This window comes from Cynocephalus volans, chromosome 17 (genome assembly GCF_027409185.1).
Source record: "Cynocephalus volans isolate mCynVol1 chromosome 17, mCynVol1.pri, whole genome shotgun sequence".
NCBI classification, from domain to species: domain Eukaryota; kingdom Metazoa; phylum Chordata; class Mammalia; order Dermoptera; family Cynocephalidae; genus Cynocephalus; species Cynocephalus volans.
This window is the reverse complement of record NC_084476.1, coordinates 23,662,202-23,677,310: the sequence shown is the minus strand read 5'-3', so window position 1 is coordinate 23,677,310 and position 15,109 is coordinate 23,662,202. Positions and strand designations below refer to the sequence as shown.

At 38.5% G+C, this 15,109-nt stretch overlaps 1 protein-coding gene across 5 annotated transcripts in view; it reads right to left on the bottom strand.

Moving 5' to 3' along the window:
* The window catches only part of FKBP15 (FKBP prolyl isomerase family member 15), a 69,099-nt gene that overhangs the window by 14,660 nt on the left and 39,330 nt on the right, over positions 1-15,109 (bottom strand). For all 5 annotated transcript variants that reach the window (XR_010022141.1, XM_063081844.1, XM_063081845.1 and 2 more), the window contains exons 15-22: positions 14,022-14,136; positions 12,466-12,575; positions 11,867-11,974; positions 11,309-11,403; positions 10,332-10,434; positions 4,576-4,747; positions 2,740-2,876; positions 694-849 (exon numbers count right to left, since the gene is read on the bottom strand). Coding sequence is in view for 4 of the 5 variants with exons in the window: in XM_063081844.1 (XP_062937914.1) it covers positions 694-849; positions 2,740-2,876; positions 4,576-4,747; positions 10,332-10,434; positions 11,309-11,403; positions 11,867-11,974; positions 12,466-12,575; positions 14,022-14,136 (996 nt within the window). In the remaining variant the exon portion in view is untranslated. The remainder of the gene's footprint in view (positions 1-693; positions 850-2,739; positions 2,877-4,575; positions 4,748-10,331; positions 10,435-11,308; positions 11,404-11,866; positions 11,975-12,465; positions 12,576-14,021; positions 14,137-15,109) is intronic.

The window sequence follows — 15,109 nt, the reverse complement described above, 5'->3', positions numbered from 1 at the left end:
GTTTTAAAGACCTTAATTACTTTTAAAGTAAGCATAACTTGTTAAATGTAGGTAGGAAGATGTCATTGGTTGTCTGCTCCAACCAGACAGAGGTGTGACTGTCTAGAGAGGTCCCTGGAGGGCAGGGCCATAATGTGAACATCACCCTCCGGGGTCCAAACCCTAAATTTATAGGTTCAGAAATTTTTTTGGCCAAAATTCCCAGAAGCGATCAAATTGAGGGCACCAATGCACTCTAATTAAATGGACATACACATATGAATTTAAACTTACGATGAGATAGACTGCTGTCAAATGGACTAGAGATCCAGCTGTGACCTGCCACTCTCCCTGGTTTCTCTTCCCGATTACCTAAATAAATCCCTACTTTTCAAGGATAATGTGCCAGAATAATGGTATCTGGAGTTGAGGACTTTGGACTTATCATGTTCGGAATTTTTTGTAAAGAGACTTTTTTTTCATATTTTAATTATGTAATTAAATATTAATTAAACTTTAGAAAAGGAAAGAAGGTTCTCCAGTTGATTCCTGGCTCTCCTGCATGTGTGGATTACCTTTCTCCACCTTTCTCCAAGGTAAGAGTACCAACTGTGAGAAATGTCATCTGAAAGGATGAGGGAGATACTAGAGTCTTTTCTCTCTGAGTCCTTCACACCTTCCTTTTATTTCCAAAGTGCTTCATATTCCCATTACCTGCTCTGCAGCTGCTTGGTCTGTGGACACACGAGCCTTTTTCAAGAGCTGTCGAAGTTTGTCTAATTCCTCCTGGTGCGACTTGCGAATTTCATCTATTTCCTCCTCTGCCTGGCAACGCTCTTGAGCTGATTTCTTTTTCCTTTCTGAGAGGTTCTTAGAAACAAAAGAACCACCATCAGCTCTAGCTGATTAACAGAGGATAAGTGGGGACGGTGGTGGTGCTGGTGGTTATTGACCTGGACGGGTCCTTATTCCATTTCTGGAATTGGTTCACTTTTTAGTTTTAATTTTTTCTTATTTATTTAACATTCTTGGCTACTGGGTGATAAAAACTGTGACAAGGTGGAAAAAAAACAAGAGCTTATCTACCACTCTAAGAACTGGGGACAGGTCAAGGGTTCGGATCCCTATACCAGCCAGTCACCAAAAAAAACAAAAAACAAAAAACAAAAAAAACCACAAAAAATGGCTGGCCAGTTAGCTCAGCTGATTAGACTGCAGTGTTATAATATCAAGGTCAAGAATTCAGATCCCAGCACCAGCTAGCTGCCAAAAAAACAAAAACAAAAACAAGAAAAGAGCTGAGGAACATCCTGTCTTTGGTGAGGGTATAGGAAAGCAGAAACTCTCACACCCTGCTGGTAGGAAAATAAAAAGATATACTATCTTTGGATGGAAATCCTGTGAAAAGCCTTTAAAAATATGCACATCTGGAAACTCTATAAATTGTAATATATCTTAAGGAAGCAATAAATCATGTTCATAAAGATTGTGTTACAAGGATGATTACTGTAGTAGTGTCTATAACAAGGAAAAACGGAAAACAGCTGAAAGATCAGAAGGAATTTGTTAAAAACAAAACAAAACTGATAAAACCATAGAAGGAACTGTAAAAATAGACCAAGATTTATCCCCTAAAAAGGTAATGGGCCAAAACAGCTTTACTAGTGAGTTTTACTGAAACCTCAGGAATAGTTTGTTATTTTCATATTTAAGCTGTTCTAGAACATAGAAGATAGAAATGTTCCCACTTTGTTCAATGGGACTAGTATTACCCTGATATGATAATTTACCCAACCAAAGATACTATAAATAAAGTTAAAAGATAGCAAACTAGAAAAATATTTGCAACATCTATGAATGACAAAGGATTTATACCCTTAACAGGGTTTACAAATCAAACTAATATTACAATAGAAAAGAGGATAAAGGATATTAAAAAGAGAATTCACAGAAGAAATACAAATAGGCTTTAAATACATAAATGTTTTACTATTAATGCAAATACATATTAAAACAAGATAGCATATTTCACCAATTAGACTAGTAAAGATTAGAAAAAGTGATACATGTAGAGTTGAGAAGAATGTGGAGAAATAGGCTAGTTCACATAGTGCTGGAAGCGTAGCTAACACACTATTTGAGGATAACCTGGCAATATTTACAAAAAATTTGGATGTGTAGCATTCTCTTTGATCCCATGATTCTAATTCAAGCCATCCACCCTGTGGAAACGCTCAAACGAATTCACAAAAATACTTATACAGTATGAGGATGTCCATAGCAGCAATGCTTGAAATAATGGAAAAACAGAAACATAAATATCCATCAATAGGTGAATAATTAAATTATGACACAGTATCACAGTAGACTACTTTACAGTAGTTAGAAAAGAATGAGAAAGATCTCATTCTTTAGTACAATGTCCACAATATTTTTTTAAAAAGCATTAAATAAACATGATCCCATTATTGTTAAAAAATGTTATCAATATAGGTAAATGTATATAAAAGTAAGTGGTATGTATGTTTTATACACACAGAAAGCAATCTGTGTTTCATAAACATAGTTTATAGTTGTTACCTCTAACACATGAGATTAGAGGGAAAAAGAAATTTTTAAATTTTATACTTTCTGTACTATTTGTATTTGTTACAATGAGCACATATTACTGTAGTTTTTAAAAGGAAAACAAAAATGTTTATTAAACAGCTAATCATGGCCACTTGGGTCCAACAGAAAAACTTGGGTTGCAGAACTTACCTTTTCCAGGGACTCCTTCTCAGTGCGAAGGTCAGTCAGTTCCTCCTCCAGGGATGTCACCTTGAGTTCCAGCTGTCTCCGGCTCTGCTTTTCACTTTTGAATTTGGACTGCACTTGCTCAGAGGTATCTTGGAGCTCTGGGATATAAGAGAGAAGGCTATAGAACCAGAGCTGCAGTGGGTTATATGGCATCTCAGCAGGTCTTTCAAAGCTATATGCTTTGATCTTCCAATCCAACCACACAACCATCCTCCACTCACTCCTTTCAGCATCAGCTCAGACCAACAATAGAGTTTATCAAACCATAAGCTGACTCTACCACCAACCTATATTTATCCCATAGAAAGTCATCTTTATATGTATGTGTCACCTTCTACACATACGAAATGTGAGAGAAATGTTCCAAGAAGTCAGAGAACACTTTTGAAACAGATCATCCCCACAGTTCCATTTTGGTCACCATCTTAACATACTGGGCAGATCTTTGTTTATTACTGAGCCAGGTTCTTTCTCACTGCCTGGGTAAGACAGTCTCAATTTTTCTCAGTAGCGGAGGCATTCTACCAAGAGTTTGCTTTCAAAAAAATCCCTTTTCATATAAAGCTATTTGCATTTTTTTTAAATTATTGCACAAAAACGTATTTGTTTGGAAAACTTTTGAGACTCTTATGGCTCTTGAGGTTATTGTCATAGGACACCACAAAAGCAGAAATGAGATATCTGTGCAACATTCAAATCTAAGATTGTCCAACTCATATTTGCCTTATGTGGGCCCAAGTGATGCTCTAAAAGGGAAGGGATGTGTCTTCAAGGTACACTTTTTCAACTAGCATCAGTGTTTTTTTTAGCTCTCTATTAGGCAAATGAACTTTGCTCCTAGCCAGCTCTGCTGTTGCTCCAGCTACCCCCTGCCAACTGGTCCTATCTGTGTCTTTCACACTTGTTTCTGTACACCAAGGTAGATGAATCATCATGCTGGTCTTCACAAATCTTCTATCCAATCACCATGTCTTGAGCACCACCTTTGTGCCAGGCACTGAACTAACACTAACATAGAAGAAAGGACTTTACAAAGATGAGCAAAACACCATCCTTGAATTCCTGGAGCTTGCATTGTGGAGGGGAAAACAGAAATATAAGTGGTGCTTATCAGAGGCTAACTGTAATAATGGTCATAATAATACACTAAGAGATGGGATTTTAAAGGAGAGATCAAATGTTCTGGAAAAAACTGGTAAAGCTTCTTAAAGAGGCAGGTTTTAGAGACTGGAGGCAAATACTGGTGATGGTGAACACACCAAGCCCAGAGAATAGCATGGATAAAAAGCAAGACAAGAAATGTAGGATGTGCTGAAGAGTAGCCAGCAGGCTTGCTGGTATGGTCAGAGCCAGGATGTATTGGGCCATGTGATAACAGATAAGCCAAGCTAGAGGGACCTTGAGTGCCAGACCGAAGAGCTGCAATCCACCCTCTAAGAAAGAGGAAACCACAGCAGGAAGCACCTCCTTCTTAAGCTTCCACTGAGTCATGAGTTAGAAGAACACATTAACTCTTCCAGGCACATGAGGCAATCCTAAGTACCAAAAATAGTAAAGGCAACACTTCCCCAAACAAAGGGGAATTGTGACAATGAATCAATCCTAAATGAACAGTCAGTTCTTCTGTTGTTGTTTACGTAAAACAATCATGTAGGTTTTATCCTGGTCCACTTTAATTTTTGGCTAAGTCCTTCATAAACTTCATGAGCATTATGCCAAAAGGACTGAGAGGAAGGAAACAGTTTAATTTCTTAAGTTTACATGGCAAAAAACCCAGCATCCCCACCAAGGACATACCTGAGAGCTTTGCCTGCAGTTTGGTGAGTTGGCCCCTGAGAAGATCTGTCTCCTTCAAGTTTTCTGTCAGCTGCATCTGTAGCTCTGTTTCCTTCTTTTGGTGAGCAGTAATTTTCAGCTGCAGATGAGAGACCTGTGCAGTAGCTGCTGCTAACTCTTCTGTCACCTTGGCCTGAACAGTAACAAAGTATGACATCACCTTTTTTTATTTTTAAAGATGACCGGTAAGGGGATCTTCACCTTGATTTGGTGTTGTCAGCACCACACTCTCCCAAGTGAGCCACAAGCCGGCCCTGACATCACTTTAAACACAGGTGTTCTTTATCTCCAAGTGATGACCTAACTTCACATAACTCTATCCTGACTGAACTGGTAAACAGGAAGGGAACTAAGGCTACCTTCAACCTGCATTAAACTGAAACTGAACTTTAAAAATGTGCAAAGTCTCTGACTCTGGAATCCTCCTGCGGAAAATTGTCCTTAAGAAATATCACACAGGACTATACAAATTTTGCCACAAGGATGTTCAATGCAGCATTGTTCACAGTTGTAAAAGAATGGAAAAATAAAATAAAATGCTGAAAAATGGGCTTGATTAGCAAATCATGATACATTTATCCTGTATGCAGCTATTAAAAATGGTGTCGAAAAAGAATATGTAGTGGCATGAAATACAGTGACAACCTATTATATGAAGAACAAAGGTATATTATCAAATAATGTGTTTGATAAAATTCTGTTTTTGTAAAATGAACACTTATTTATGCAAAGAAGAGAGCTTGACTGACATGTGTTTTTTAGTAGTAGTTAATCTAGATAGAATTATGGGTCCTTTACGTTTTACTTTTGCTTGTCAGATATATATTTTTTTGCTTTGTATATGATTTTTTTGGAATAGTGTTTCTGCTGCTCAAAAGTTAAAAAGATAGAAAAAAGTGAACAATGAGAAGCCTTGCTCCCATCCCTATCCCCAACAATTTCCCCCTTCCCCATGTGGGTAACCATATAACTTATTTTTCATCTTTCCATTTGTATAAAGTGGTTCTTTATACAAATAGTAATATGATTCTTATTTCCCCCTTTCACACACAAGAGGTGGCAAACTATATATATTCTCTACTAGTACATACAAACATTCCCCCACCTCCTTTGTTTTTTAAATAACTGCATGGTATTCCTCCATGTGAATGTACCATAGTTCATTCGCTACCATACTCAGACTCAACACTTGCACTGTTTCCAGTCTGTTCTTATTAAATGAGACAACAATGAATAACATATGTTATTTAATTTGTGTGCAGGTGTGCCTTTGGGAGATTCCCAAAGGCAGAACTGCTAGATCAAAGAATAAATGGTTCTGTAATTTTGTAAAACACCATCAGCTTCTCTCCGTGAACCATTCTATGCTCTTATTAGTCTCACTAATATTGTTGAAAAACTGGATTTGTATCAATCTGATAGATGAGAAATGGTATTCCTTTCATTTTCTAACTTTTCTATAATAAACATGTATTTTTAATAAGAAAAGGATATTTTAAAATTTAAATTGAATGCTTTCAAAGGCAATCAACTTCTGAGTCTACAATTTCTCCTAGGAGTACTATAATATTATAATCAGCCACATGAGAGTACCTGCTTCGGGGGTCCTTGGAAGAACATAGCTAACAAAAGAAGGGAACACTTCAACTTCCTTGACTGCTCGACATATTTTAAATGATGCTCTGTACCAGCCAAACAGGGATCGACTTTACCCTAAAGGAACTAAATATTCTCAAGTAACGTCTGATAACTGAAATGATGACCCTGGAAAACTCTCTAATGATATTCTGTGTATTAAGGGTGATGAGGACAATGATGACTAAAAGGATGGTCAATAAAAATGAATGGTAAACAAATGACAACACATCCATTTCACCAGGACTGATGTGCTCCCATAACATATAGGAGAAATCAGACGACAAGAAAGGCAGTGAGTGGTTGCTTTGTGGGCAACCAGTCTTGAATTTTGGACATCTATGTATTTATGGGGTTGATCTGTCTCTCCTATACTATTATATTGCTACTACTATTACTACTCCTATTATACTTTAAACACATTTTTACTGTTGTCTTTCTTTTCATTTGCCCTTTTTATGGTGTTCACTGTGCTCACCTGTTTTAAACATATTTACTCCCCGTCTTATTCCAAAGCCTTTATCAGTTTTCTAACTTCCATTTAAAATCTGATATTTTGACTCTTCTAAAGGTGGGGCAAATAAAACAAAGTAAAATTGTATATAAAATAAAAATAAATAGCCTATGGATGAGTATCTGAGAGTATATGTGACCTTTAGAGTAAGCTCTAAGATACTTATTTTTGCTGTTCAGCAGCCTTAGGTTTTCTTCCAACTGTTACATACAAATGACAATGGCATCTAGAACTTCCAGATATAAGAATAGTTTTCATCTGCCCCAAGTAGAATAAAAGTTTTACTCACTGTTCTGCTTCAAATGGCCTAATGAAAACTAAATTAACACAGGGCTCAGAGAGCTTTGCCATCTATTCACGGCTCAAAGAGTTCACTAATACCAAAGCAAGCAACACTCTCATAAGGCCTTGCAGCAGCTAAGACCACTGGAAGGGATAAATTCCAAAGGAGAGACAATGAATGGATGGTCACTCTCTTGCCAAAGGACAAGCAGAGTGGAAGATCACTCAAAAGCTCTTTTTATGTTAAATCCTTAGCTAGAAAGCCTTATTAGAAGCATAAAAATTCATAATCTCACTCAAATGCACATGTATGTATACAGAACAGTAAAGGGATGAATATATTAACAATAATTACCTTTGAGTGGAAAGATTATGGTTGAGTTATATTTTATGTTTGCTTTCTTGCATTTTCTAAGTTTTCCAGGATGAACAGATGAAACTTTTGTAATTAGAAAAAAAGTGTGTATACATGTGTTTGTGTATATATATGTATAATATGTGCACTTAAGTATATAATTCTAATTTTTTTTTAAGTTTAGGGATACAATATCAAGTGAGAAAGGAAAACACCAGAAACCTACACAATGGCTGGATGGTTCCCTGATTCCCACCCTGCATCAAATCCTGCTGTTGACATGGAGAGCTGGGAAAAGAAAGCAATAACAGGAAGAATCAAGAGTTCAGGAAAATAAGTGGAAAAAGCCTTCAAGCTAAAAGCAGGAAAATAATACCAAAGAGACAGCAATTTGACATAGGAAAAAGAACACAGGTGACTGGAAGTGAGATCCTGGGTGTAGTGGATTGAATTATGTCCCCCCAAAACTCCTTGTAACTTGAATTGTGTCCCCCAAGTTTTATGTATTAGAAACTTAGCCCCCACTATGACTGTTAAGAGGGTGGGAAATCCTATTATGGTAATTGAAAGGTGGAGCCTTGAGGAGATGATTAGATTGTAGGACCATGCAGTAGTGAATGGATTAAAAATGGTGGTCAGGGGAGTGGTTCTGAGGGCTTTAAAAGAAGAGGAGAGTCTGTGTTTCTCGTACTCTCTGCTCTCTCTGCTTCCACCATCTTGCAATGTGAGACCCCTGGGTCACTGTCACCACCACCAGATGGACTTTGGACTTCCCAGCCTCAGAAACGGTAAGTGATAAATTTCATTTTCTTTATAAATCACCCAGTTCCACGTATTTTATTATAGCAACACAAAATGGACTAATACACTGGGCAAGGCTTTTACCCTCTCTGGGCTTCAGTTTGTCCCTTTGTAAAATAAATAGAAAAAACTAGATGACCTTTAATAGCTCTTCCCATTTTAACCATTATTCCATGGTTTTATGTGGAAATATTAATCCTCTCATAGAGAAAAATAATTTCACTTACCAAATATTTATTGAGCACTTAACCATACCTTTCTGAGCTGTGTCTGAAGGCAGAGAACTGCCTCCGGGGATGAAAGGACCTTGCTTATTAAGAGGAGAAATCACAGGGAAAAAGACTATTAAGTAAGTAAGAAACAGATCAAAAGAAAAACGGGACAGTCAAAGCTGAAATATTTCACTAAAATAAAGGTGATCGAGTGAAATAAGAGGTACCTGCTATCTTTCTCATGAAGAACTGTGATACTCGGCCCAGGAGATTCCCTCAAACAGACTGTGTAAAGCACAGTGTCTAGAACCTAGTGGGTGTCTGACAGATGTTGGCTCTGATTACTGTTGTTATTATTACTGTCACTGTTGTTATTATAAATAAAGCGTTGACTGGGTTCAATGCACTGGGCCAGACATCTTTGGGGTTTACCAACTGAAAACATTTGGCTGGATTAATGAGCTAATTCAGGGGTTGGCAAACTATGACCTCTGGGCCAAATCAGTCTACTGCCTATTTTTGTTAATAGAGTTTTATTAGAAAACACACACACACACACACACACACACACACACACGATATTCAACATGAGTCATACTGAACTTATTAAAAACAAAGGTGTCCAGGTGTCATCTCCAGAGTGACAAAAGAAATCACCAATAAGAGCAGTGATCCCCACACCTGGCTATGTAAAGAAATCAGGGGATTTAAAAGTTCATATTTGGGCCTCAGCTAGATATGTTAAATTAGAATCTCTGGAAGTGGGGCTTAAGAATATGTAGTTTAAATCAAGTTCCCCAAGTGATTCTGAGGCAGTCAGACCAATGCTTGGGGACCACTGATCTCCAGTAAGTTATAGTAAACATTTCAGCCCTGAATAGTAACAGTGAGAACAAACAATATATCTGAATGCTCCTGATAGGCCTAAGGAAAAAAAAGAAAAGAAAAGAAAAAACAAAAGCAAAGAGTAAAAGAAAGGGAAGGAGAAATAGTAAAAAGTACATTTAGTAGGGAATGGTGAAGTGGCTCCAGTGCTACTTAATGACAGCAGTGTCACACACTGCTGGTCTGGATCTAGGCATTGGGAGTGAGCCACAACAGACAAGGAATGGCATAAAATAGCAATGGGAAAGAAACACGATCAGGACTGGACAGCGCTGTGCAGGGCAAGGCATTGCCTATTAGAGCATAGGGTCAAAGACATTACTTGCCTGGATACTGTGGCTAAGAGAACACAAAGAATAGCGTAAGACATAAGTAAGGAATCCTCATCGTTACCAGAATATGAGAAAGTGAGTAAACTCCACAAGTTATAAAGTGTGTTCCATTCAACTTTTCACGTTTTCAAGGAAAACTCAAATATAAAATATAAACTATTTCTTAAACCTCTGAGAAAACAGCAGATGAAAGGGTCAAGATCTCCCAGCTTGGGCTGGCTGGTTAGGTCACTCGGTTAGAGTGTAGTGTCGTTAATACCAAGGTCAAGGGTTTGGATCCCCATACCAGCCAGCCAGCCATGCCCCTGCCACCAAGCCTCCCCCACAAAATGCTTTGACAGACACACATGAAGGAATAAACTAAACAATTTTCAATTTCACTGAAAACAACCTACACATTTATTACCTGGCATAATAGGAATTTTCTGTTGATTTTGTCAACAGATAAATTTAGATTCTAATAAGTTGTGTAATTCTTACCTTAATCAAATTACTAAGATCAGTGATTATTTTGGGATCAACTTATTGCAAAGCGTATAATAAAACAGAAATGTGGATGATGGATATAGGAAAACCTTTTGGGAAATTTCTAGTTCTTTTCCCAGGGATGGCAAAAAAGCTGATTGGTAAGTACATATACAGGACCACTCCTTAGCTCTACACAGCCTGTCCTGGGCTTTTTATCTCTCCAGTTATTTTACCTTCTCTTGTTCAGCATGCAATACTCTTGCCTGTGTGTTTTCTGTGGCTGTCTGGAGTGAGTTGTTCCTCTTCTCCATCATCAGGTTACTCTGCTCGACATACCTGTGAAAGAAATAGAAAACATTTGTCAAGCACAGAATACATGCCAGGCACAACCCAATGTCCATTCAGTCCTTGCAACATCGCTATATACCTTCATCAAAAACAATCTGAAAGCATTTTATTTTTCTTAGCTCTGTAGTAATCAAGTTTGGAGGCAGGAACCTAAGCCAGAGATGAACTGCTCTGCATAAAGAGGAGAGGAATTCGAAGTTTGTGTGGTAATGAGGGAGGAAAGAGACAGAAATAAGAAGGCTGCAAAAAGGGGGAGAGAAGAAAAGAAAGCCACTTTCCCAACCCCACCATGTGGAAGACGAGACACTTGAGAAGAGGAATACAGGAGAATGATTTTTTTAGACAAAATGCTGTGCTGTGACATGTTCCACTGATCCTCCAAATCTTCAGAAGGATCAACAAAAATTGAAAAATGCTTGGGTTTTATAGGGAAATCAGTAAGGTTCTGGTTGATAAAATATCCCACATAGAAGAGACAAGAGTTGACATCAGAGTTTTTTAAGTATTAAAACCATTTTTTTTTTTTTTTTTGTCGTTTTTTCGTGACCGGCACTCAGCCAGTGAGTGCACCGGTCAGTCCTATATAGGCCCAGCAAGAATAAATAAGATGCCCAAAGCCACACAATAAATGAGGGGTAGAGCCAGAAGTCAAACACAGGTCTACCTTACATCAGTCATAGCCTACTGAGCTCTTTCCACTGAAATGCCTCTCAGAAAACAGGCAATAATTTACACGACAGGCAGAAGACAGAAATAGCAGAAATACATCTGCACTGCCATAAACAGACCTGTGTATTTAACTTAGGCATTTACACATTAAACACTTTTGTCCATCCTAGCCAGGCCCCATACCTGTCATTACCTCTGATTTCGTTCAATTAGTTCACTAATCTTGTCATTCTGTTCTTCTATCCGACTGCTCTTTTCAAGGACCTCCTGCTTCAATCTTTCATTTTCCTAAATTCAAAATATATGATGTACAATTCAAGTGTGTTTAGAGAAAAGTGCCAGATAAAAGGAAATCAACTTGAACTGACAGGTGACACTGTTAACGTACTTTGAGATGAAAAATGAGAACTTACGTCTACATAGATATAACAGTTAAAAGAGCACATCAAATTATACCTGTTGGATACAAATCACTAAGCCCATTCACAAGGATTGAGTATATAAATGCCTATAAAATGAAGTGAAATTCTGAAATATTGTCAAAAAGCAATGTTTCCTTCTGACTATGTTAATAGTGATAAGTTACTTGGATCAAATTAAGCCATAAAGGATTTTCCAGAGTTTTCTAACCCAGTGTAGCATTTGTCACAAGTTCTCTATTTCTGGGGTGGAGGTTGTAAAGGGCAGTGCATCTGGGGAGAGGGCATGGGCAAGACCTCCAAGTTGAGTGTTCTGTTCTCACCCCCCTCACCTGAATGATTCGCTGGATGTTGCTCATGATCATGCTTGTTTCCATTGTAACTGACATGCCAGGAATAACCATGGGATTGCCAGCACTATGTTTCTGTAACTCCTCAACCTACAAAAGGGATGCCAGAAAGACCATGTGAGAAAGTTTAAAATGGAGAAGAACAACTTACCCAAGATCTGACACTTTTTTGAGGGGGCTAATGAGTTTCTGAGACAATCTCTAAATGGAACCTAGAGTTTTCTCTGCTAATTGGATCCCAAAATAGTAACTATCCTTCTAGGGAAATTACTACTAACTACTTCGAATGTAGAAAACCAAGGAAAGGGCCGGCCCCGTGGCTCACTTGGGAGAGTGCGGTGCTGATAACACCAAGGCCACGGGATCGGATCCCATATAGGGATGGCCGGTTGCTCACTGGGTGAGCGTGGTGCTGACAACACCAAGTCAAGGGTTAAGATCCCCTTACCGGTCATCTTTAAAAAAAAAAAAAGAAAGAAAGAAAACCAAGGAAGAGTTTACCTATAGCTCTGGCTGCTCCCTGTTTATACCCGCTGTTTATACCCCCACTTTCAATATAGCCCCAACCCTGACTCAGTCACCTTAGTCATGAGATGATCCATTTTATCAGCCACTTTGCTGACTGCCATTCGAATTTCAGTGTTATGTTGCCGGGCTTCAGTCATGAGAAATGAAGCCACGTCACCTGATCCTAAACAGACATAAGCCAAAAAGAAACTTACGAAACCGAAGAAGAAGAAACTGTATGAGGAAAAAGCTAATAGCTCTTTTAGCAGAGGAAAGAAAGAAATTAACATTTCCATATACTAGGAAATGCTGCAGGTGATTTCACACTGTCAGGAGAAGATGTAGAGGAGATACCAGAGACAAAGGGCTCCAAAGCTAACAATAACTAAGCTATGTTCCTGAAAAATGCACTACCGTCTGGTCCAAGGGCACAGATATGCCTTCTCCGGCCTGCCATTGCAGTGGCAGCTCAGATTGCTTCCCCATTCATCCAACTGCATGCCAGGCATTGTGCCAGGTACCAGGGATATAGCAATGTATACAATAGGGTTCCTGCTCTCGGTGAGCTCTCAGTCTGGTAGGGAGGCTGACATGTAAACAAATCGTTACAGGAGAGTATTTTAAGTGTGAAAAAGGGATCATGTACAAGGTACAAAAGCAGCACAGAGAAAAGCAAGATTAAGTGTTTGGCGACACACATACACAGCTATGTCTCTGGGAGGAGAGGACGGAGGGATGGATAACAGTCAGGTAAGTCTCCACGCAGAAGACAGTTCTGATGCATGTAAAAAGGTTTCCCAGGTAGAGAAGGGGGAAGGCTTTCAGACAAAGTCTGCATCTAGGAAACCCTTCCCAGTCCAGAACCACAAATTATGTTGTAGGATATACTTGCTTCTTCCTACCACATCCTAATACCTTACTTAGCAAAAGACAAACTGCAGAATAAAGCAGGATATCATCACACCTGTTTACATTTTTTTTATTTATTTTTTTACAAAAGACACTCACACTTGTACATGTATACAAAGTATCTGAAAAGTTACCCAAGTAACTGTTAACAATAGTTTCCTATGGTCAGGAGGGTTTAATCATGGGTAAGGACAGTAACTTTTCACTTTATACCCTTTTTTATTGCTTTATGTTTTTATAAAAGTATATTATTTGGTATTTTAAAAATTTCAAAAAAGTAGCTTTCATTTGAGATATGTAACACTCACAAGCAGTCTTCATGCTTTCTCCCAATTTCCTCCAACGTTTTGCTCTTTTACTATTTTCTATAAATTCTAGCCATGCTGACAGAGGAATTAAAAGAGATGATGGGAGAAAATGCAAGAAACAAACACAGAGAGTGGGCACGAAGGGACTTTGGGGTTGGTGGGAATGTTCTGAAATTGGATTATGGTGATGGATGAACAAAACTATAAATTCACTAAAAAATTTTTACAAAAATTTTAAGTGTACACTTAAAATGAGTGAACTGTATGGAATATAAATTGCATCTCAACAAAGCTATCAGAAAAAGAAATGAAACAAAGAGTAGAGAGCTGTTGGAGTAAAAACAAAAAAGGAATGGGAGGAAGGAGAGCACAGCAAGAGTGCAAGATGCAAAACTGAGGGAATTGATCCCTACCTTGAAAATGGGGAGGCTGGGAGAGAGCTGCTGGGTACAAGGGCCGCACAGGCTGCAGCTGGGAGGTGACGGCGGATGCCTGTGGATAAGCGTAGGCTTGCATACCTGCATAGGGCTGAGAAAGTGCCAAGTTACCACTAGCTTATAAAACATTCATGTCTCTCTTTTTGCTTACAGTTTTCTTTGAGGGATAAAGTGGATAAGCTGGGAGGAGACTCAAACTTATTGAAGCTGGAGATGGAGAAGATCAGGGTTTGGCAGTGGGTAGGAATTGCAGCACGAGACTTATCTATGTAACTCAGTGATACCTGGTCACTTGAGTCCTACCCAGAAATTGAGAGAAGAGTACCTTAGGTCACTACCCAGTAATCTGGTGATATGATTTAATTAAATAGAAATTCATTCCCCACTCTCAGTCCTACTGTCTAAGAAGATTAAAAACTAAGCAAACTCTGCTTAGTTCCTGTTGAGTTAAAAAGTTTTCACTGAGATTCTAAACCAAATCCACCAGTGTCCAAAGGATACCTCACCCCTACTAGATTCAGATACTTATCTGTGTGATCAAGAGCTCTCATTTTCCTCTGAACCTGTCACCTCAACTGTGAAATGAAGATAATAATATCACTTCATAGGTTTGTTATGTGGACTAAATGTAGCGATATAAGAAACGTTCGTAACAGCTGGTAAGTTAAGTACCTGGCCGACAGTAAATGCTCAATAAATAGAAGCAATCATTTTAATAAGGATGGTTATTCTTTCTTGAAATAAGGAAAACTAGCTCATTTCTAAAGACAGATATAACTACCTATCCATTAAAAAAACAAAAAAACAAAAAAACTGAGTCTATAGGATAGAAATTCTCCGTGGAAGTTGAGGGGAAGAGAAGTGGGTAGAAAGAGGGTAAGGGTGGGACTTTTTTCAGTTTTGACACTCCCCATCCTAATGGGGCACAACCTGCCCACCATTACTCCCACCCCTCCATTAAGAATCATCAAGCAAGTGAGCCCAGTTATCATTAGGAGTGTGTCTTATCCATCGGGTGTGCTGAGGCAGAAGAGAGTCCACTACCCTGGCAAATAGTCAGCAGA